At 34.4% G+C, this 23,880-nt stretch overlaps 3 protein-coding genes across 5 annotated transcripts; all 3 read right to left on the reverse strand.

Moving 5' to 3' along the window:
• Positions 1-12: 12 nt before the first annotated feature.
• Positions 13-2,017, reverse strand: LOC125208138 (uncharacterized). Of its 3 annotated transcripts, none has more exons than XM_048107714.2 (2): positions 1,865-2,017; positions 13-1,167 (listed from the first exon to the last, which is right to left on the reverse strand). In XM_048107714.2, exon 2 carries the CDS (start codon positions 1,137-1,139, stop codon positions 102-104), a length of 1,038 nt encoding a protein of 345 aa, XP_047963671.1. In that variant the 5' UTR covers positions 1,140-1,167; positions 1,865-2,017; the 3' UTR covers positions 13-101. The 3 variants fall into 3 exon arrangements, with proteins under 3 accessions (XP_047963671.1, XP_047963669.1, XP_047963670.1); XM_048107712.2 differs by having other exon boundaries at positions 13-1,177; positions 1,865-2,012; XM_048107713.2 differs by having other exon boundaries at positions 13-1,184; positions 1,865-2,003.
• A 699-nt stretch (positions 2,018-2,716) lies between these two features.
• On the reverse strand, positions 2,717-9,023 carry LOC125208137 (nuclear receptor coactivator). The gene is made up of 12 exons (XM_048107711.2): positions 8,688-9,023; positions 8,267-8,306; positions 8,065-8,129; positions 7,861-7,941; positions 7,403-7,483; positions 7,073-7,231; positions 6,898-6,996; positions 5,518-6,824; positions 4,948-5,174; positions 4,721-4,869; positions 4,574-4,612; positions 2,717-4,493 (listed from the first exon to the last, which is right to left on the reverse strand). Exons 1-12 carry the CDS (start codon positions 8,841-8,843, stop codon positions 2,982-2,984), a joined length of 3,915 nt encoding a protein of 1,304 aa, XP_047963668.1. The 5' UTR covers positions 8,844-9,023; the 3' UTR covers positions 2,717-2,981.
• A 4,056-nt stretch (positions 9,024-13,079) lies between these two features.
• On the reverse strand, positions 13,080-16,031 carry LOC125203905 (jasmonate ZIM domain-containing protein 1-like). The gene is made up of 5 exons (XM_048102416.2): positions 15,672-16,031; positions 15,434-15,560; positions 14,069-14,412; positions 13,927-13,984; positions 13,080-13,374 (listed from the first exon to the last, which is right to left on the reverse strand). Exons 1-5 carry the CDS (start codon positions 15,838-15,840, stop codon positions 13,269-13,271), a joined length of 804 nt encoding a protein of 267 aa, XP_047958373.1. The 5' UTR covers positions 15,841-16,031; the 3' UTR covers positions 13,080-13,268.
• Between the last annotated feature and the right edge of the window lie 7,849 nt (positions 16,032-23,880).

Below are 23,880 nucleotides of genomic sequence, written 5' to 3' on the forward strand. Positions count from 1 at the left end.
GAAGCAAAACCATGAGAAATTCTCCCACAAATTCCATTTCCAAATATGAAATAAAAACTGACATAAGCCACAAAGCATTACTATTAGTTTACCAGCAATACTTATCCAGTGATCATCGTCCCAGCGCCTTCATCAGTGAGAATCTCAAGGAGCAGCGAATGCTTCAGCCGCCCATCGATGATGCTCGTCGTCCGAACACCTTGTGCCAGTGACCTCACGCAGCAGTTGACCTTCGGGATCATCCCACCAGCTATTGTCCCCTCTTCAATCATCTTCTTCACTCCCTTGATGTCGATCTCCCTCACCAGACTCTCTGGCTTGTTCCGATCCTCCAGTATCCCGGCCACGTCCGTCAGCAATATCAGCTTCTCCGCCCCCAGCGCCGCCGCCAGCTCACCAGCTGCCGTGTCCGCGTTGATGTTGTAGGCCTGTCCGGTTGCATCAGCAGCGACCGAGGCGATCACGGGGAGGTGGTTGTTGTCAATGAGCGGCCGGATTATCGTGGGATCGACACTCGCGATGTCGCCAACGAAACCGAGCTGCGAGGCGTTCGGAGAGGGCCGAGCCGTCAAGAGCCGGCCATCGATTCCCGATAAACCGACCGCGGTCCCGCCAGCTTTGTTGATCAGCGCGACGAGCTGCTTGTTCACTTTACCAACTAACACCATCGACACAATCTCCATGGTCGATGCATCGGTGACACGGAGCCCGTTGAGGAAATTTGGCTCGATGTTTAGCTTGCCGAGCCACTGGTTGATCTCTGGCCCACCTCCATGGACAAATACGATACGGAGGCCAACACAGGAAAGAAGCACGACATCAGCAATCACAGACGCCTGCAGGGCCTCGGATTTCATCGCTGCTCCTCCATACTTAACAACAATGGTCTTGCCACGGAATTTCTGGATAAAGGGCAATGCCTCGGATAGAATCTTCACTCGAGTTTGAGCAGAAGTGAAGTCTTGATCAACTTCTGGAGCTACAATCGACTGTAAAGACGATCTGAGGCTTGTGCTTATACGGCTGGGCTTGAATTTGGCCAAAGGCGCTACGTTTTGCCTTGAAAGAGCAAAACTACTAGATTTTTCAAGAACTGCTGGTAAAGGGGAACTAATCGGGCGGATATTGGCAGCTAACATCCTTACTTCAACAGCTTCGAAAACGAACCTATTAAAGACTTCAAACTAGCAACGTATAAGCTCATCGCCCCATCCACAAATCCAAGAGCAAACGACCAAGACAAGACGAAAAATCATGATGCATACAAATCTAAAATCCCAAAAAGTATTAAAGAATAAATGGAGAAATGCACATTGATATGAACTCCAAATTGCATAAACAGAACGAGAACATATCTATAGTCTATACTCAAAGTGAATCTCTTCCAAAAACATAAGGTATCTAAACTCTATTTGCCCAACTTGAAACCAAGAAACCCCTTAATTTCTGAAATTAACCAGCAACAAGAAAATCAAGAACAAGAGTTGCTTAAGACAAATAGAATCTCTTCATAAATTAGAACATCCAAACATAAAATCAACTTTTTCACATCATAGGGAAGTAATCGTAATCGTTCAAGAATGAGTAAAATCAAAACCGAAATGGTGCTAAATTAGGTTTCTGCAAACTCAAAAAATGCATCACAAAGCAAAAAAAACCTTAATTTCCATTCCATCACTCTCAAGTTTCACCTGCTTAGAAATTAGAAGCTCTAAACTGATATACAACTAAGAAACATCCATAAAAAACTAATCTTGAAGCAGTCTTTACTATCCAAGCAACATTTTTGATTTCCGCATGCATTGCCATATATCAGTTGCAGACACTTCACAAGAAAAAGAAGAAGAAATGAAAATCAGCTGACCTCTTTCACAAATTAGGACAGCGAATTGCAGAGGCCAGTAGCTGATTTCAGCAGCCAACAACAATTAAAAATGGGGATTGCTCAATGTGATGAGGGAAGTTAGATGTTTTGAGTGACAGTATTATATAGTGGAGAGGAACAGAATTAGGATTTATTGAGAAACTTTTTTTTTACTATTCATTTTTCCGAGTTTATTAGATGTATATATAATTTAATTATGATTTATTCATTTCAAAGAAGAAACTTTTAATTGTGATTTATTACCATTTCTGTGTTTATTGCCATTTCGACCTAACCAAAGAAGACCAGCATATTATAATAGTTTCTTTTGTTTTTCTTATGTTTTTCTCAGCTGTCAATTTTTGAAGGTTTAAATGCTAAAAAATACACAATTGATCCGATTTTAGTTTCTATTCGTTACTCCCTCCGTTCCTAAAATTTGTCATTTAATTTCATTTTCATCTGGCACTAAAAATTTGTAACACTTTTTACTATTTTTTTTTAGTGAAACTCATATTTCACTAACTCATTATCACTCATAAAACTAATATATAAAATTAGAACGCCAAACTTTTTGAACTCATTTTCTATTACATTTTTTTAAATCCATTTCGAGTCAAATGGTGACAAATTATTAAGGACGGAGGGAGTATTACTTACAAATATTAACACCACTTTCAATTTTTAATAAAATATAAACAACCAAAGTTTTCAGCCTATTCAAGAACATGGCCTGGCTCTGATTTTATAAAGGCTAACAGTTACTGCACTTTATATATGTTTTGAGGAATCTTCTATAAATAGCAATGCATAAATCATCCTAGTACATTACATAAAAGTGACAAAACCGAATAAACAAAATAAGCTTAATCCAACATGTGAGTATGTGACAATATGACATCTCCTAGCTTTACAACACATGTTATTACTATGTATCAGTTACAACATTCATCATTGAAGAGGAATGGAATTATGTATTCCCCCACTGAAATAGTCTTCTTCCTTTTACGTTTTATTCGGTGAACAGCCACACAATCAATCAGTAATGCTCCTCGGGGTTCAGTTTCGACATCTCATTTGGTATGCGTCTTACCCAGTTGTCACAGCCTCGTCAGCACTATACATTATTTACAGAGTTACTTTTGTTGACACCCTGTAGCTCCATTGGAGAGTTTGCGATGCTACCGACTGAGCCCATGGTCTGTGAGCTCAACTGAGGACTGGCGGGACAGGCTTCTGGATTACCAGCACCCATCGGATGAATGGCCCCAGAACTGAGCTGTGGGCTCATCGGAGTTCTCTGGCTCATTTGCTGGGGACTGGCCTGCTGTTGCTGTTGCTGTTGCTGTTGCTGAGTCATTTGGTGGGGAATCCCCACGCTTGAAGGCGATCCGACTGGTGGAGGCGAAACAACAGCTTGCAATGGTGACGTTGTTTCTTGCTGCTGTGGCTGCGGCTGCTGCTGTAGTTGCTGTTGTTGCAGCTGTTGCTGCATCTGCTGCTGCTGCTGCTGTTGTTGTTGTTGTTGTTGCTGCTGCTGCTGCTGCTGCATCTGTAGTTGCTGCTGCTGTTGTTGTTGCTGTAAGTGTAGCTGCTGCTGCTGAAGCTGATGTTGCTGCTGGTTCATGTAAGGATTCATTCCCGGTACCTTCGGTGGACCCATAGCTGTACGTTGCATCTGATTCATATTGGCCCGGTTTAGAGCAGCAGGGCCGAGCATGGAAAGATTTGATCCTGGATGCATCTGTCTAGCGCCAGGTATGCCTCCAATACTCGACTGCGGGTTTCCCAACAAATTCGCTCTGTTTTGGTTTCCCAACTTCATTTTCATGAAAGCTTGCTGCTGTGTAAGCGTCCCGGATCTAATGGCATTAGTAAGACTTGCAGCAGAAGTCAGATTCATGGGGTTCTGATTCATATTTCCTATGTTTGACATAGACCCCATCGGTGCAGAAATGCCCGATCCACTCACACCCCTAGCCCCACCGATTCCCATGACATTACCCAAGCCTCCAACTCCAAGCCCCATCATATTATTGCCAATATTTCCCATCCCGACGTTTCCAAGGCCAGGCATCATTTTTCTTTGCATTAACTGCTGCTGCTGCTGCGGCTGAAGAAGTTGCGATTGTTGCTGTTGTTGCATCATCTGAAACTGGAGAGCTGTGTTCTTGTTTGTCGTATGAGGCCCCAACTGCATGTTAGCATTCTGAGCTATATTATTCAGATGCTGCATCGAGTTCGTTGGGAGCATCCTTTGGAACTGGGGATGCTGCTGCGGCAGTTGAGGTTGCTGTTGCATAGGCGGCAGTTGTTCGGGTTGCTGAGGCCTTGAAGACACTGAAACCCCAGGTAGAAGTCCTTGGGACATTTGAATTGCCTGAGCACCTCCTGGAGGCAGCACCCTCATGCCTTGTAGGTTCTGTGATGAGGTTGAATTACCACTGTTGCTCGGTTTTGCGACATCGCTCGATTGCTGCAGAGAAACACCTTCAGAAAACTGCTGCATCTCAGGTGCTGCGCTAGTGGGAGATATTCCCGAAGGATTGGGCTGGGTCCCTGAGTTAGGATTCATCCGAACAGGTTTTGGTTGGACGTGATCCTCCATGTGATAACCTTCCCGTGTCATCTGCTCGAGTATATATTATCAGCAGCAAATTGAGCTAAATCACAATCACTGAATTTTTTAACTAAAAAGTGCTAACATACCAGTAAAGAATACTGCGCTGCAAGTAGATCAGCCATGTGCTGCATAGGCATCACATTTTGCAAGGAAGAAGCAAAATGAGTAAGTATTTACAGAAACAAGAAATGTCATCATGTTTATCAAAGAAAATTGATGCTTGAAAAGCTTACAGTATTTGGCAATGTTGGAAGGTAATCCTCTGCAGCCAAGTAATCTGCGTCCTCTATCTCCCCTATATGAATTGCAACAGCACCCTCATATGGTTTCTCCGACATGATCATCCTAGTTCTGGACTTTTGGACCATTTGGAAGGTATTACCTGACAGATCAAATTGTCAGGATCGGCCATATTCAGTTTGCCGGTATTATAGTAGAAATATTAAGAATGTTAATGCACCTTGAAGAATGCGCTCTGTCTGAATAAAGTTCAAAATCCTGGTCTTGCAAACATTCATGCTACCACCAACCAGGGACTTTGACAGTGGCATTTGACATGTTTCATCTTTCAAATTCTCATTGTTTGAATCACTTGAGAAATGAGACATCAGCTGTTGAGCTGAAAATGCATTAGGTTTCCTGATAGGGTACTCTTCCACCTTACCCTTTTTGCAATTAAGTTGAAACCTGAAAGCAAAAAAATCATTATATCTAACATAAAACAAATAATTATAGACAAGACATCATTCGAGAATATAATTCAACCTATTATCAAATACTATCAGATATTAGAAGTTTGTTTTCCTACAGTGGATTCTGTAATCGAGTTCAATGGTTGCTGTGACTTAAGTTCATGCTCAGTAGGACAAACACTCACAAAAAGTCATTCACTGAATCTTACCCGGACAGTACTACATTTCCCAGAGTGCAACAGAATATGTAAATATGATATCTACTTGATAATTTGGTGGCATGAAAACTAAAATCAGAATGACCATAAAAATTTGAGGATATTGATTGATGGAGATACCTCATAGCTACCATTTCTATCTTCGAGAATCTTTCCAATGTGGTCTGATCACCCAATGTCTGACTCCCAACAGGAGGGCTTGGTAAGCTCATATTGCCAACACTTGCTGGAGAGCCAACTCCACTCATTGCAGGGGTCTTAGGAAGAGAATTAGATCTGCGTTTTGCAGCTGCCTGTGCATGAGGATGCCTCTGCACAGACTCATTAGCACTTGAAGTGAAAGACGGGTTGCCACCAACACCAACAGATGTGACCGCAGATTTATCCTTTTGTGATGATACGAGCCCACTAGTTACAACAGCTCCAAATTGCCCCATAGAACCACTAGAAAATTCTCCAGATCTTGACGACAAAGGAGATTGAGGCAAGCCACTGCCAGAAACATGAGGACTCTGAACCAATTTTCTCTTCTGGAAAGGGTCTTCCTTTCTAGAATTATTATCAAGAGGCTGTCCAAGATTGTTCCAAGGAGATTGAGGGAAGCCAGATCTCATCATCTGATGTGGCATCCTTTGCTGCAACCGTGACTGCTGGGAGTCGATATTTGCTAATTCATTCTCTCCCATGGCCACACGACCATCGGGTTTATCCAATCTATCTGTCTCAACAGGTTCTTCCTTCAGGTTGTATCTTATTCCTTGCTGTCCAACACTGAATGGCATCTGCCCTCCTTCCTGATTTAGACTCCCTTCAAATGCCTGCTGAGGGAACTTTTGCATGCCATTGTTAGCATACTGCATGACTCTTCCAATTGACTGCTGCTGTATTAATGTGTTCTTCCAGTGAGATTCAGTCCCATGTAATGGATCCATCTGTGAACCAAAATGCTGTATATTTCCCTCAGGACCTGCATGTGTAAGCCTAGCCTTCTTGTTGGTCAATGGAGATGATTGTCCATCTTGATTCTCCCTCTTGCCATGAAGAGAAGCAGCAATGTTATCAGCGAATGGGATCATCATGTCCTGCCCACCAGGAGAACCTACAGAGGCATTCAAAAGTGCTCCTGTCCGCTGATCCTTCATTCTTGGGCTTACGCCTCCGGTATATTTTGGTTGGTAGGATGTCATAGGTGAAGGCAGAAGAGAGCCATCCGACCCAAAGCCATTGCTTCTTAGTTGAAGCATAGCATTCGAAACATTATTTTGACTGTTTGTATTCTCATAGGCAGGTTGCTGCACTAAAGTTCCTGCATCTCCCAACCTAGAACTTTCTGGAACTCTATCAAGACTTGCCTTCTTTCCATGGTTATTAGCTTCAGAAATCTGCCTCAATCTTTTCCTTCGCATGCTGCGTAGTTCTAAATTTAACTGAACACAGAGGTACACCAAAAATTATAATATGAAACTTAAAAACCATAAAGGGAAAAAAGATTAGACAAACCTTATTTTGAATTGGATCTTCAGATAGTTTGTCTAGCTGTGGGGATGGATCAAGACAAAGTTGTGGTTGTATAGCTTTCAAAATTCTAGACTCCACTTCCTTTACTCAAAAACATAATAATTCCAAGTAAGAAATTATCCTTCAACTGCGCAAATTACAGCGGAGGATCACTTACCATCAGATCACCATATGTCCAACCATTTTCTGAAATAGCTGGAATATCCTTCACTATATTTTCCAGTGACATTTTGAGAGACACTCTGTTGATTGCAGGTGAGCTTTCGCCAGAAGCCACGTTAACTCCTTCAGCAAAGCACTTGCGATAATCTCGCACCTGTGTTAATAATTACATTAAATTAGGATCTGATCTATTCCTCATAACATATATTTCTTCGTTTTATTTTATGTTTCACTTGAAAAGCATTTTGATAAGGATCCATTCAAGGTAATTGTAGTTGAGAAAAACTATCACTAACAACTCTATTTTCGACATTGGATAGCTTACCTCACAGATAATTGTCCCATCAATATATTTGCATGGTATGTCATCCAGAATATCTCCCGGCAATCGACCAGATTCAATTGCCTTCCACCAAAAAAAGCAAGTGAGATTTTCAAAATAATTAATCAGAAAAATTTGATGGTTTTAATATGAGGAATTTGACTAAAGATTCTATAAAAAAATGGGATCCAAATATTTATGTTGATATCAAACATTAAAAGTATGTACACTTGGAAAACAAAATGACATGAAGGTTAACAAAACCTGCCAATCAACATACAGCAAAGTCAACAGTTAATCAACCGTGATAAGTGGTACTGTTAAGTAGGGTAAAGAGTTTTTGGCATTTCATTGAGATTAACACAAGTTATAGCACTATACAACCTGCAACTGTAGATAAGGAATAAAACATGCAACGAGCTAAAATTCCTCTAAAATGGAGATATAAATCGCAAGCCTACCGAAAAAAGAGCCTCTGATGCTCTATCATATGGATGCAATAACTTCGGTACATCGTTGGATGTCTGGTTGGCAGATTCATTCTGAAGATTCATAGTGAACATAGTCAACCAACACACAAATAACACAAAAAAAAAATTCCATTTTTAACATGGGACCCTTAATTTCTTTCATACAAAAATTAAGAGGGATAATGAATGGCAGACCTCAACAGGTTTCCCGATCGAATATCCATCCGGAAAAAGTTTAAGAGTGAATGAAACTTCATTATCTAGCGAACAAAGATATAAGAGAAAGCAGTCAAGCACAATAGTAGTAATTAATACGATACCATGAAGCCAAATATTCAAAGAAAATGAGAGCAAAATCAGAATCTTGTGTATATAATTTAAGAAGATATCTACATACCTCCAATTTTAGTGATTCCCTTGTTCTCTCTGGCCTCTCCCTGTCCAATAAAGATCGAAATCGTTACGAAATGCAGCTGGATTTAGCAACTAAGCAAAGATAAAAGCTTCAAAGTTCCCTTTTTTCCTCACTGAGTCAAAACACAATTCATCATGTTTTATCTTTACAACAAACATCTCAATTTCTATCCAGCTCCCGATGCAATTTCATTCAACAAACCCCAAATCACATAAATCTAGGGGAAAAGAAAAGGAAACGCATGTAGAGCTCGTTCTAATTGAAAAGCCTCAAATACTCACCAAAATCGATAATTCTTCTCACACGATAAGGTTCAATTAGCTAATTCTACAATTCACACAGCATATACACATTCGCAAATCGAAATTTCGAAAAACATAAAGGGGGAAATTAGCAAGCGCACCAGCTTCCGAGCAGAGGCATCAGTTTTCTGCTTCGACGCAGCAATTTGGGAATCGATGAATTCGTCATCTTCGGCGCGTGGAACGGCCGCATTTGACGGCAGCGGTTTGGGGCGAAATCGCCGACCTGTTTTGGAGACCTTAAACGAGATCCCCATAGCTTTAGGGATCTCTACAAGCTGAATTCGCTACCTCGAGAACTTGAATAATGCATACAATTCATGAATTGAAGAGACGATTGCAGAAATTGATTTGCTTTTTTCTTCTCTGTGTGACTGTGTGTTTGTTCAGAGAGAGAGAGAGACGCAATCTTGTGTAGAACTCTTTGCTACTCGGCTTCGTCAAATTGAGTATACATTCTTTCATTTTTAATTTGTTATTTTCCAATTTTAGAAATTTTTTATTTATAAAAATTAATATTATTTTAATTATTTTCTTTTTACGTCTTTTTTATTTTTAAATTGTATATTAAAATTCGTATAAAGAGAAGAAGTACTTTTTAACGGCTTTTTCAAATTAATCAATTCAATTTTGCACTATACTATGTGAAAATATTGGTTATATTTTTTTAGGATATTTTTTAAAATTGTCTCTTTGTTTGGATGGCAAAAGGTAGTCTCTATACATGAAGATTAAATGAAATAATATATCCATTTCGTGAAATGGAATGCAGGACGACTTTAAGTAGTAATAAGAATATTTAAAGACTGATATATATGATCTGAGTATAAAAAAAAACACATTATTTCAATTGGAAAATGAATCTTAATCTACCAAACTAGATATCTATACAATATATGAAAGGAATATATGAAAGGAGAGTTTTGGAATATTTAGGTAAATAAGAGAAATTTTAGGGATATTTAGGAAAATAGTCATTTAAAATAGATTAAATAAATTAAAAATATATATATTTTGCAAATTATAGGAATAGACGTGTATAGATATGAAAAGCCAATATATGGATTAGTTTGTTATGCCTTCAATAAAATGAAACTGTCGTGATTTAATTTGTAATCAATTCGAAACATTAAATATTCTTAATTATAATATTTGTAACTGTCATCTTAAAAAGAAATTGTATTACGAATGCCGGAGAGGATCAACTCATTCAAATGATACACTATTCATCCTACACTAACAAAATAATAACACGTGGATATTCTTTAAATTAACAAAATAAAAGACTAAAAGTTTAATTATGATAATATATATCCTCATACACCAATAGTTTAATGCCATATATATATTCTTTACAAAAGGAAATAACAAACTAAAATCTAAAATTTAAACCCTAGAGGTTTCATTTATTTAATTCTCATTAAAAATCATACACTGAATCCCCCCCCCCCCCCAACACTTTTTCTTTCTTTTTTGAAAATCATACACTGAATCCCCCCCCCACACACTTTTTTTTTCTTTTTTGTTAACCTCCCCCCCCTTGTTGTCTGCAAGGAAGGTTAGCTTCTGATTAATTTACGTTTACAACTATGTACTATTACTTGATTTCGTGACTTATTTCAAACTTAATTGGTATTACGTATTTCTTCTTCCTTCTAATTCTCTAAGTTAAATGCATAAAAAATATAATAAAGGATCGAAATATCTGTCAAAATATTTTATGTAATTGGTTTTAACTTTTTATGAGGCAGTACTAAAAATAAATGACATTGGATGAGAATATGATAAGTATGAGAGTTTTTTATCTAGAAGTTAAAATTTAATTATAAGAAAATTCTTGATAAATTGAATGTTTCGTTCATCCAATTTATAATGGAGACTGGAGAGCTTTTGACATTTTGTGGTTTTTAGAATGGTGAAACCTTTATTTAGTGTAGGAGTTGTTAATTTCATGGTGAAACTTTTATTTAGTGTAAGACTTGTTAAACGTTTAGCATGGTGAAACTAGGGGTGTGCATTCGGGTTTCGGTTCGGTTTTTCGCCCAAACCGAACCGAATCCGAAAAATTGAATTTCTGCTAAAATTGAAACCGAATCGAACCGAAAAACCGAAAAATCGAAAATCGAAAAACTGAAAACCGAACTTAAAAAACCGAACCAAACCGAAAAAACCGAAATTTCAAAACAAAACCGAAAAACCGAAAAAAATAGTATATTTTAATATATCTAATTTATTTTATTTTATATATACTAATAGAATATAAATATATATAATATATATAATATTTATTATATAAAAATATATTAGAAGAATATATATTATATATATGATATAATACTAAATTAATAGGATAAAAATATATAATAATATATTTGAAATATAATTCGGTTTTCGGTTTTTCGGTTTTTTTTTCGCCCAAACCTAACCGAATCGAAAAACCGGAATTTTTGTATTTTTAAAACCGAACCGAACCGAAAAACCGAACCGAATTTCAAAATTTCGGTTTGGTTCGGTTTCGGTTATTTTGCTCACCCCTAGGTGAAACCTTGATATTAATTTATCGCAGTTTTTTTGGCAGCTGTGTGGGGGATTACATGGCATTATTAAACGTGTATGAGGATATGTATCATCGTAATTAAATTTTTAGTCTTTTATTTTGTTAATTTATAGAATATCCACATGTCATTATTTTATTAGTGTAGGATGAAATGGTGTATCATTTGAATGAGGTGATCCTCTCCGAACTAATGCTTACCCCACAAACATAAGCCGCCTCTCCGAAATATGACTTTTGTTAGTTGGTTATTTAATTTCCATAGGTAGTGGATTAGTGGTATAGTTAGTGGTAATATTGCACAATAACATATAGCCAAAGAAAAGCAAGATTTGAAAATAAAATCTAATTGGTTTTCTAACTGTTAAATATGTCTCCCAAATATAGTTTTGAGTACTAGAGATGCTAGAGAAAAAACAAATAATTTTGTACTTTGTAGCAGACGGGGTGGCCCTCTTTGTTGCGGCCGTGCATGAACACGACCTTTTCAAATTCTTCTTCGTGTTGTTTATATTGTTCTCTTTGCATGTCTTTATGGTGGAAGTGATTTATGTTTTGAAGTGTCGAGCTTAATTATGTGATCTTTTTTCCTTTTCTTCGTGTCGAGCTTAATTATGCGATCTTTTTTCCTTTTATTCGTGTACTATTGTGAAGTGTTGAATGTATAATTTTTTTCATGTAGCGCTCTATATGAATATTAGGTTGGTGGCAGCTCTTATTCATTTGTCTTTCATGAACGTGGTATGGGCGGTAGCAGCTACACGGGAAGTAGGCGATGCGGGAATAATATTAGGATATGCAACCAGTTTTTTTTTTTTTTTTTTTTCGGGTTAAATGCATGCATATCGGTTGTATATTCCATGCTATTTTGTTTTATTTTTGTTGATGATTTGATCGATTTGGCTATCTTCTAATATAGATTTATACATTATTTTTATTGACATGTGTTCGTGGTTGATCTTTTGTAGTATAGATCTAAAAGTGATTTAAATGATATGTGATTTGTATGCAATTTTTAGTTTATAAACTTTTTGGTTATATGAGTTTCGAACTTGAAATAATAATATTGTTTCTCATTCGATATATGTGTTATTTTATTTTCTTTGTTTAATTTTATATTTTTTAATAATTATTTTTTATTTTATATATTTATGATTTCAAATTTCATACAATGATATTTTTATGAATTTATAAAATCATTTTACAGTATAAAATAAGTTTAAATAAAAGAGAATGAGTCGTGCATCACACACGTGGGTGATACTAGTACTAATTAAAAATTGACTAATTTTAGAGTATATATAGTTGATGTTAAACCATAGATAATTATAATTAATTGAAAATAAATAAATAATGATAAAGTCAATATTATAGTATGAAAATGAAACCAAATGAAGGTTCTCAGATATACTACTAGTAGTATCAAGTTGTGTAGGCAAAAGCAATTGGGCCATAATTCTGACTAATTTGTAAATTAAATTGGGCCTTATTAGAGACCCATAATATTTGGCCCCATTGAATAAGTAGTCCATTACTATTTTTAATTTTTAGAAATATCCACGTCAGAATTTCAAATACAATTTTTTCTTCCATATTTTGACTATTTTTGTAACTTACTCTATTTTCAAATATCATGCCATAAGTCCATAACTTTTTTATGTACTTTTATATGGCACAATCGTTATAGCCCTAAAAATGACGAACGTAAAGTAACAGTATGGAAGTAGTTCATAACAAAATCAACATATAAACAAAAAAAAACAGGCTGATTAAAACCACTATAAAAAAAACACCGGATGAACGCACAAACAAATCCCGACTTTGTCCATCAACCCCTCACTAGAGAAGAATGGTTTCACGTTAGCTCTAAGTCCGAAGAGAAACTCTAACAACAACCATAGCATACAGAACATAAGCAATAACGATAGTTAACAACAAATGATCCATATAATTTTGTTTTCGGAGAATTTTTTTTTTCTTCCTTCAATTTCATAGAAAAGTGTACAATATGTTAAGGTCTTGATATCATAGATAGTGAGAGTGGAAAATCAACTGCCTAAGACATTACCAATCAAGAAGTTACTACTATAATAAAAGAATTATAAGTACAACTTGGAAAAATGAAACACTAATCTTTTTGATAAGGGAAGCTATTTAGGTCAATTGGTTCATCACCCTTGAAATTGTGTGCAACATTCTCTTGATGATTATGGTATGGCCCTCTCACAGCAGCTCTGAACAAGAAGCAAACATTGATAAGTTTACATTAGAATTAATTACAATAGTATATAATGAAATTTTATTAAATTTCACCACACAATCGGAGAACATATCGTATGCAATTGATGAATTTTATTCAATTTTCGCTTCAAAATGTCCGGTCAATAATTTCGTCCAAACATTTTTTTAAAATCATCTTGCATTGAAAATGTTCAAATGATTGGACAAAACCGAATATTTACAAACAATAAAAATATGGAAAAACAATTGCTTGCACATGACTAATATTATTGAAAGAATGAAAAAAGGATAGTTATATGTTGAAATTAAAAATACAGAAACATTAAACATATCATATTAGTTGTTGGCATATTCAACTTATATTTCACATGATAACTAAATATTTCAACTAAAATTTACTCATAAATTTTCTACAAAACTTATTAGAAACCAAGTTTCTCCCTCCAAAATTTTCAAACTACAAATTTTTAAATTCAATATTCATAACTATAAAACTGTAAATTACTAAAATTCAGGATAGAGAAATAGGAATAAAAGATGCATACCTATCTTTCCTCTTCTCAAGAAACCTATGAAGTGATGATCTCCTTGCAATTGGCAAATCTTCAACCAAAAAAAATAAAAAATCAATACACAAACACAACCACAAATCATTCAATAAAAACATCCATTTTCATCTCAAATTACCTGATCCACTACCCTCAGAATTAGTCGAGAGCTCTTCCTCCCCTCCCGATCTCGACGGCCCGGCTTCGCTCACTCCAGCCTTGCAGGTGTTCGACGAAATGCCAACGTGCTGCTTCCCAGCATGCGGCCGCGGAGGCAGCCCCTCGCGCGGGCTAGACGCCGCGGCCATGGGATTCGGCCGCTCTGGAGCGGCCATGCTCGTGGCCGTGATGCCGTAAGACATCTTCGAACCGCTCTTTTTGGCCAAGTGCACGACGTCTCGAACCTTATCCGCCGGAAAATCGTCGAAAACCAACACCTTTCCCGAGTAAAAGATCGTCAACTGCGCAATCTTGGGATCTTTGCTGAAAGAGAAACAAGAATTGTAGGAATTGTTTAGCTCTTATTGAATTGCTACCTACACAATTATAAAAAATAAAAACAGTAATGCTAATATTTTTTTCTGCTTCCGCCACTTTCTTCACAACTAATATTTGATTGTGGATTAAAACATTAAGAATGTTATATAAACCTCATTTTTCAATAAAGAAAGAAACTCACCTCAAAATGATATTGTGATATTATGTCACCTTGGAAATGAAAAAAAGTTAAATTTGCATAATTACTTATAGTTGGCGGATCCAGGATTCATAAATGGAGAGGGCGAAATATATTTTAGTAGGTTGGTTTAGGGCGAAAATGACAAATTTTTTCGATTTTCAGGGCGACGGAGGGGGCGGACATGGTAATTTTACGTCCGGAGAAGAGGAAATTAGTCGCACGGAGCCCCTCCTGCCCCCCTTAGACTATTAATTAATCATAGTTGATTATTTAGTGATAATCTTTAATAGAATTAAAAAAGTATTTATACAGACATGGAGTATAACAAGTACTACTATTTAACATTAAAAACATAATAGTGATTCTCTATAATCTATATACCCCTATATCTGTACGGACTCGAATCCTCGACCACTTAATTTGAGAAGAAGCGTCTTACCGACTAACATAATTTAAAATAATATTGCATAAGAGTGTATAAAGTATGGACTAGCTAGGTAGACAAATACACAAAATAGGTAAAATAGATAGATAGTACTCTAGTACTATAAAACTTTAAAAACATGTTATTTATACTTTATTTCACCAAACTCATGATTTTTTAATCCACAAATTGCATAGGCAAATTGCTTCACAATCCATTAAACAATGGCTTCTAGTAGTACTAATACTAATTAACTAATGCACACACGCAATTATTTATTTAATGGCTCAAATAATTAATTAAATGCCGCAAAACATTATCAACGTGATCGCGTATTAAATGAGTGAACAGTGCAGTGAAAAATGGAAGCAGTAAAGTAGTTTGAGGAAGACGACAAATACCATGTGCTATCTTTATCAGAGCCCTCTTCCACCGCCACAATCGGAATTTCCGTCGCCGTAACCGCAGATTTCACCGGTGAGTCCGTGCTCGCACGTTTCGCCGCAGCAAGAGATGATCCAGGCTTCACTGAAATCAAAGGAAGGAAATTTATCAGCTGAAAAGGTGAATTAACTGTGTAAATCAGTTCAATTCATCGCTAAATTCGCCAGATCTATCGATTATGTGAGAATTTGTTACCTAGAGTTTCGATGCTTTCAACTTTTCCTCCGATTTCGAGATTTAGGTCTCTGAGGGTGCCCTTCTGCTTCATGTACTGGCTGAGGAGATTGCAGGTTTGGGCGAAATTCGACGTCTCGAGCGCCTTCCCTTTGCTCCGGCCGTGAGAGGTGTCTCTCGCAGTCCACATGTTCGACGAATTGACGAGCTGAAAAAAGGAAGGTATTTTCGAGCTGGAAATTATGTGGTTTGCGTTTGTTTGATGAATTACTCGTGTTTGAGAAGTTGGGGGAAATGAATGATGGAAAATTGGGAGTAAATAAGAAAAGGGGAAGTTAGGCAACCAACCGGGAATAGTAATATATCGAATTTCATGTGCTTGAATTTTGATATTATTTGAATTTGTGTGATGGAGGAGAAAGAATGTGGGTTGTGTTCATTAAACACGTGATAATTGAGTGGAGATAAAGTGGAAAGGAATTGGTTGTGGTGGGGTAGGGTAGGGGGTGGGGTGGGAGGGTCTAGCTGTATTCAAGAAAATTGTGGACCTTGTGAAAGAGGGAACATGTTGTATTGTATTCCCTTCGTCCCAAATAATTCGACCCATTATTCCATTTCGGATCATCCCACATGATTTGTCCCACTTCACTTTTACTATTTCTGGTAGTGAATCTCATATTCCACTAACTCATTCATTCTCATATTTTATTATAAAACTAATACTTTAAAAGTAGGACCCACATCCCACCAACTTTTTCAACTCACTTTCCATTACATTTCTTAAAATCCGTGTTGGGTCAAAGTGTTCCGAATTATCTGGGACGGTAGGAGTATGTATATAGAGTCTAGAAAAATGGAAAGGGGGAAAGGACAAAGATGGGTGAAACACATGCACAAAATTGAATTATGTAAGTGGCAAATCCATAACATACTTTTGGAGGGGACAGATCCATTGGTGAAAATGGTATGCAACGAATAAATGAGTTTTTGTTAATTTAATAAGACGAATATTTTAATTTCAGAAGTTGAGCTGTTTAAAAAAAATCTGAGAGGAATGTTATTTGGTGTCTTCTTCAAAGAGAATTTGTGGACTCGGAGTAGCCATGGTAACTTCGATGCTAGTAGTATATCTTTAAATATTCGTGGTTAATTGACCTTTTATCTAACAAGAAAGTCATGATCATATTGAAAACAACAATAGTAATGTTTCCATTATTCTTATTCCCTATTTTTACTTGCATATTATTTTTCTTCCTTCTCTTTTACTTTACCAATTATAATTTAAAACCTGTATCATTCATAATCTTATCTATTTTTTCATGGACGGAAGGAATATTAAAAAGTAAAAATTTCAATATTTAAATGACTTGTAACTAAACGAGATTGTTACAAATAAAATACATATACCAGACCTTAACTATAAAAAAAAATTTATATAAAAATAATAAAGAACGTAAATATAAAGTCTCAATAAAGAAAAAAAATGATTCAAAAATTGACGTATACAAATATCAGAAGAAGAAAGTCTCTACATCTATTAACGAATAAAAATTAAAAAAAATATTAAAAAGGAAATAAGTAAGTTTCAATTAAAGAGTGAACTACAAAAAAATTTATTGATATTTAAAAATAGAATTTTATAAAATTAAACATAATATTGAAATAAAGAAACAAAGTGAAGGATGACAAAAGGGAAGAAGAATGATAATTTTGAAATAATATCAAATTTAGTACATAACTGAAATAATATCTGATTTAAAATGTAAAAAGACTAAATTGTCTAAACCCCCCAAAAGGGTATTTTCGTCACGAAACAGTGAAAAAGGACCATTTTCGAGATAAACGCTTAGTCCAGGGTTGTCTGGGGATATTTTTAAAGTCCAGGGTTCATTGACAAGATAAACGCATAGTCCAAAAACTATTTTTTTAGTTCACTCTCAATTAAATCATATAGTTACTTGAAACATATAGTTGCAGGTACCCAAACTATATGAAAATATCATATTCAGTACTAAAGAGTAAGATAGAGTAATATCATACCCAGTACTCATGTACCCCAATTTTATGAATGGACAAAAGTGTCCTCCATGTATTAGAGTGCATTTTCGGTAGAAAAATAGTGTATATAGTGAAAAAGTACTACAAATGAGATAACATCTTAGCCCATGGATTACCTATATTTTAATAGTCCGGGGACTATTGGCGTTCAAAATGCAATGTTAAGGGACTATTTGCCTTTAACTTATTAAGTAATCTTAATATAAAATTTTATGTAATGAATCATATTTTATACTATTATTATAATAATAATAATAATAATAATAATAATAATTATTATTATTATTATTATATTCTCAATTTATAATTTAACTTAAAAATCTTGCTATAATATGACATCTTTTATTTAATTAATATTTGTAAATATAGAATACATAATACGCATTTAGATAATCATATTACTCACAACATTACTTTTTTTAACAAATAAATGAGAATGAGTATGAATCTAAGTTTCCTAATAATGTCACATGTGATTTAGTTAGTGTTTGCTAAAGTGTGTACACGTGGGGATTTCTTTTCACAAAAACTTCAAAAATAGTTACAAATAAAACAAATACTAACACATTAAATTCTTTGGCAACCATACACTCAATTATACTTACTATAATAAGTGTCAAAGTCATATATACAATATGTGTATATATGTGATCAAGAATAAACAAAAGGGGGATTAAGCATCGCACCAAGCTAGTTTTTTTTTATAATCATATCATCACAACGAAACATGAAAAAAAAAATAATGTTGCAAAATTTCAATATCATTACTTAAAATATAAAGACTTAGCAAAACAAATTTATGCGGTCATCCCTAACTCTAGATGAGTTTTTTCAATGCGAGACAAATTTGACGCGGCGAATTGGACATGGACACATGGCTTTTGGATAACTATGAGGTTGAACAAAGCTTTAATATTTCATCGACTATAATGCCCTTTCTATAGTAGTTAACCATTATTATGGTCAAACATAGATGGATAGAAATTCAATATATTTGTCACATGTCAAAATAAAAATTAATTGCTCTGTATTTCAGGACTCCATACTCCATGTGTTTTCATACCTCCACAAATTAATTGTGTGCCCCGGGAGAGGAGAAAAAGCACCGCCACAAAGGGATATTAGACTTGAGTTATTCTTGCTAGCCTCATGCTTAATTTGTTTTGGCTACCTCCTTCTTGACATATTGCACATTTTCAGGATCAATACCATAGTATCTTATTAATTATCCACAACTAAGCTAAATTTACAACACTGAAATTGTGTATAATGTAGCTAATTAGGAGTAAAATATAAATAGAATTTATTGATCACTAATAGCCCATCCCAAGCATCGGTAGTTAAATGAATTAAAATATACCCCATGGGGAGTGTTAGGGTGCCACTATCCCTACCATCCCTTAAAATAACATCATACCACCATTCCTAGCCAATCATTTATACACGTGGACGAATAATAAGCTGCCACGTGGCCAAAAAAAATAATTTCAAGGATAAAAAAAGACGGCCAACAATATTTAATACCTTATACAACAATTTTTTTGAACAACAATATCCAACACGTTAGACAGCAATCTATAGATTGTTGTCTATCGTATTGAATATTGCTGTGTAGCGTTTATAATATCGTTGTATAAGTGGTGTTACAGTGTCATTTTAAGAGGAGTTGTCATTTTAACACAAACTTATACTCCATATAAATAATTATATGTAAGGGCAATTATGTCTTTTCAACTTCAATCTAAACACAAGCTATAAGATTTCTAATATACCAAACAATGTTACAAAAGTTTTACTTTTTACACAATCTTACAAAATCTTTACTCCGGCCGAAAACTTTATCTCACCATAATTTATTTTTTAAACATTAGTAGATATAATAGTGGATCATGGTTTTTATATGAAAAACTTGTGTGATACTAAATCCCATTATTCAAACATTTCATGCTATGTGTATCCTTCTTCATGACATTTATTTCTTTTTTCCAAAAAAATCTTAGTAATGGGAGAAATAAAGACAAATTAAAAAGTTTCGTTTTCATGCAATATTTAGCTTTGGAAAACATACCTCATTATTTCAAACTCGTTATAGATCACAGTAAAAAAGAAAGAAGAAATAGGAAATAGAACGATGAAGAAATAGAAATAGAAAGAAGAAAGGAAGATAAAGAATAAGAAATAGACGAAGAAGGAAAAAAAAAGAAGAAATGAAGAAAAAAAAATCACATGATTAGTATCTAAGATTATTTTTGTGACTAGGTATCAAATCCCACCAACTTTTTCAACTTACTTTCCATTACATTTCTTAAAACCCGTGTCGGGTCAAAGTGTAGCAAATTTTGGGGGACGGAAGTAGTATAAAACAACGATCTGATTCCATAGTGAAAAATTTATTATTTTTTTAATCCCATAAACATAAAAAATGTCATAATATAATATTCTTTAAAATTAATTCCACTCTACTATTCATGTCAAATTCTTTCTGTACCGTAGACATCAAAACAATTAAACAACACAACAACTTTTAACAACAATTTGAGCTTATAAGATTAAAATTCTTGCTCCGCCACTATAGATAACACATAAAGTTAATGATAAAAAATAATTTAAATTATATGTTGTTATCCTATTTTATTTATTTTCTGTCCTACTAAAGTTCACTTAGGAGTAGTACTTTTTAATCTGTGATTTATAAAAGCAATAAATGTAGGATTGAGTCGACGTTATTAGTACAGTAATCCTAATAAAACGTGAAAAATTCATAGTTCGTGTGACTGAATCTAGGCCGTCCGATGTTGCCTATTGTCGCTGTCATGCAGTGGGAACCGCAGATGTTATATTGCTGTCACAGTAAATGTCGGGCAAATCATATTGCTCCACGTAGCTTGATGGTAGATTTATGTTTTGTCGGAAGAAACAACTAGATTTACATTGGATTCATTAGACACGTGTAGTATAGTAGTAGTATACAATTACAATTAGTTCTGAAAATTTATTTATTTTCATAAAAAATTTATAATTGCAATTAGAATGTTAAGTGGATCTAGAGTGTGCCTCGTACCGTACTTTATAATTAGAATAAAAATTCGTGTGAGCTCTCTCATTAGAATATTAATTAATATCCCAATGAACAACTACCGAATACAATATAATTAAACAATAAATCGGAGCAACAACTTCGTTTATATTAGTGTTGAATTTTAAATTTAGAGATAATAATCTTTTAAAGTATAAATTTTGGTTAGAACGAGCATCTCCAGACTCCAAAAGATATCATCGTATTTATATATAATTTTTTTAAAGTACTAATTAAAGATCGTAATAAAACAAGGGTTGCAAAACTGAATTTCAATAGAATTTAAGACTGCTGTCCTTTCCTTGCCCAAAACTAGGAGAAAATATTTAGTGGTATAGACACATAGTAGAAAATACTATTTTATTATTATTATTATTATTATTATTATGTTAATAATGCTACAGTCGATTTGAACGTGAAAATTAGTGAATTGAAAATTTGAAACACATGTGATAATATGTACACCTAGACATCAATAAAGCACGTCAAAAGGTTGTATTAATACAGTATATGATATTAAAGTCAACTAACCAATAAATTGCATAATTAACTCATTTTATCTTAAGCATGAAATCCCAAACCACAGCCATGTAGTGAGTAGTGGAGTAGGTCGCAGAAGATATTGTATCATAAATTTTGTATGTTGGTGGAGTATTATTTATTACTAATAATATTTTAATTATTATTTTTCATCTCTCTCTTAACTTATTAATTTTTATTAAATCCCATTTCGTACAATTATTTTTTAAGGACGTACAATTATTTTTTATGGACAGATGCACTAGGACATTTTTTTAATCATTTTATTATCCACAAAATCTTCAATTTATTCTCCTCTAATAACTATGCATCCACCAGAATATGACTTCAATCATTTTGTTGGGGGGTGAGGGGGGTTGAAATTATTTAATTTTATTTAAATTCACGTTTTTAGAAGTGACAAAGCGTATCTGCAAGTGGGATGACTAGATATGTGGATTCAATTAATTGTGTATATCTTGTCACTATTTCTTAGATATTTTAAGGGTCACTTGAGAAATTACTCCACATTTTCATTATGTGATTTGTTGAGCACTTCTGCTTATCCATGTCCAAGAAATTTAAAGTATACTTATGAAATCTGTACATCACATTGATAGAAATAAAATCTACCTAAATTAATGGTATGAGCCATGGGCGAATCTAGTAAGAACATTAGAGGGGCATTTGCCCCACTTCAAATTTTTTACTCCACATATATATTGCTTATGATAAAATTTATTTCTTTTAATTTTTCACTAAATACCCTTTCTCAAATTCTAAAATTTTCTTCATAGATAAATTTGTCCCTCTTCGTATAAATTCCTAGCTCCGCCCACTCATTTGCAAATGTGTGACGTGGGATTCTCTAAAAGGTGACAAACAATGCAAATTGGTGCCCTCCTCCTGTAAATAAATAGGTCAAGTTGAAAAATAAATGAAATTAAGTCCTTCATCTTAAGTTGTTCAAAGGAGGACCACATTTATGGTCAACTATTATTATTAGAGCAATTAAAACACAAGTTTTTTTTTTTTTAACTTTTAAAATTTTAATTTAATAAAACAACATTTTAAATGTAAGAACTCCTAAATTTAGTTAACAATAGTTAAAGTTACCTAATAAAATTTTTATTTATCTGAAAGTCAAAGTATGCTAAATGTAACTCACCGTTCCATAATAGTAGAGTATTTCATTTTATGCGCTCGTTTTAGGATACTCTCCCAGTCACATTCAAGATGCTCACCTTTTCTTTTTAGTTTGTCTCACTCAAGATATCCACTTTTGATATTTGGAAACAAATCCCTATCTTTTCTCTTCTCAGAGCATCTATAATGGATGAGGTAAATAGAGAGGTAAATTCCTATAACTACCATATTTACCTTTTTTCCATGAAAAATTATTCTCAAAGGAGAGAGGTATTTGAGAAGGTATCATACATTTTCTCATTTTGAAGATGTATCTTTACTTCTCTATTAGTAGAGAGGTAAAATCTTATAACTACCGTTTTGCCTTCTTCTCATGAAAAAACCATTCTCCAAGAGGGAGTATTTAAGAAGGTATTACACTTTATATTTTTTGAATGCATTTTGGAGTATTATTATGTTTCAAAAAGAATTTATCTTTCTATATATCTTTTCCCTTTGGAATGTAGTATTACTTTACATTTCAGTTTTTGGGAAGATAAATAGATGATATACTTCTTTCATTTACCTTTCCTTCTTGGAGATGCTCTTATTAAAATATTCAATTGTCTTTTTTGCTCTTAACTTATTCTGCCTAACAACTTCTTCTAAAATTTTGTGCTACTCAAAAATGTGGGTATCTTGAGTGGGATGGATGAAGTTTTTATAAATAGTTAAAGTGGAGTAGGAGAATAAAATAAGAGAGTGAATATTACAGAAAAGACTATTATTTCAAATTATGTCATTTTTAAATACACTACGGATGTTATGCTTAATGGTAGAATTACTCAATGCAAAACCATTTTCCCAAAGGTTGATTATTTAAGCAACCCATTTTCTATTTCCCTCTGTGCAGACCTTATTTAGTAGTAGTATAAAATAAAAATAGAAATAAATAGTGATTTAGTTTACTGCTATATCCTTAAATTAAATTGTTAAAATAATATCTTCACACCATGACTTACTACTGGAAATGTAATGGCCCCATTACTAATTCTTGAAGGGGCCTAGGCCCATAAGGCCCAAATAGAAGAAACGAGTATGTGTAGTAAGTCCATTTTATATCTAGGTTGTAAATATTTTTTTTTTGAAGACAATTACTAGTACACTCCTATCCAGCGCCGCCTAGTCTCTGAATTGGAAATTGGAAAAGGGAGGAGAAGACTTTAGGGCTTTCAAGTTTTGGGCCAATTATTTGATTACTTTTATTTGATATAATAAATTAGTGAAGTACTTGAAGCAATTAGCATAAATGTTTTTTTTTATCAACATTTTGTTCCCTAAATGCCTTTTAATTTAAATTGGACCGCTGGATAGTATGATAGAATTAGAATACATTAATGACTCGTTTGATAAGTAGTGTGGGATATTATCAAGATAGGGCCCGATGTAGAT

The sequence above is a fragment of the Salvia hispanica genome, chromosome 6 (assembly GCF_029641045.1).
Source record: "Salvia hispanica isolate PSC_SH4W2 chromosome 6, Shi_PSC_v1, whole genome shotgun sequence".
Lineage (NCBI taxonomy): Eukaryota > Viridiplantae > Streptophyta > Magnoliopsida > Lamiales > Lamiaceae > Salvia > Salvia hispanica.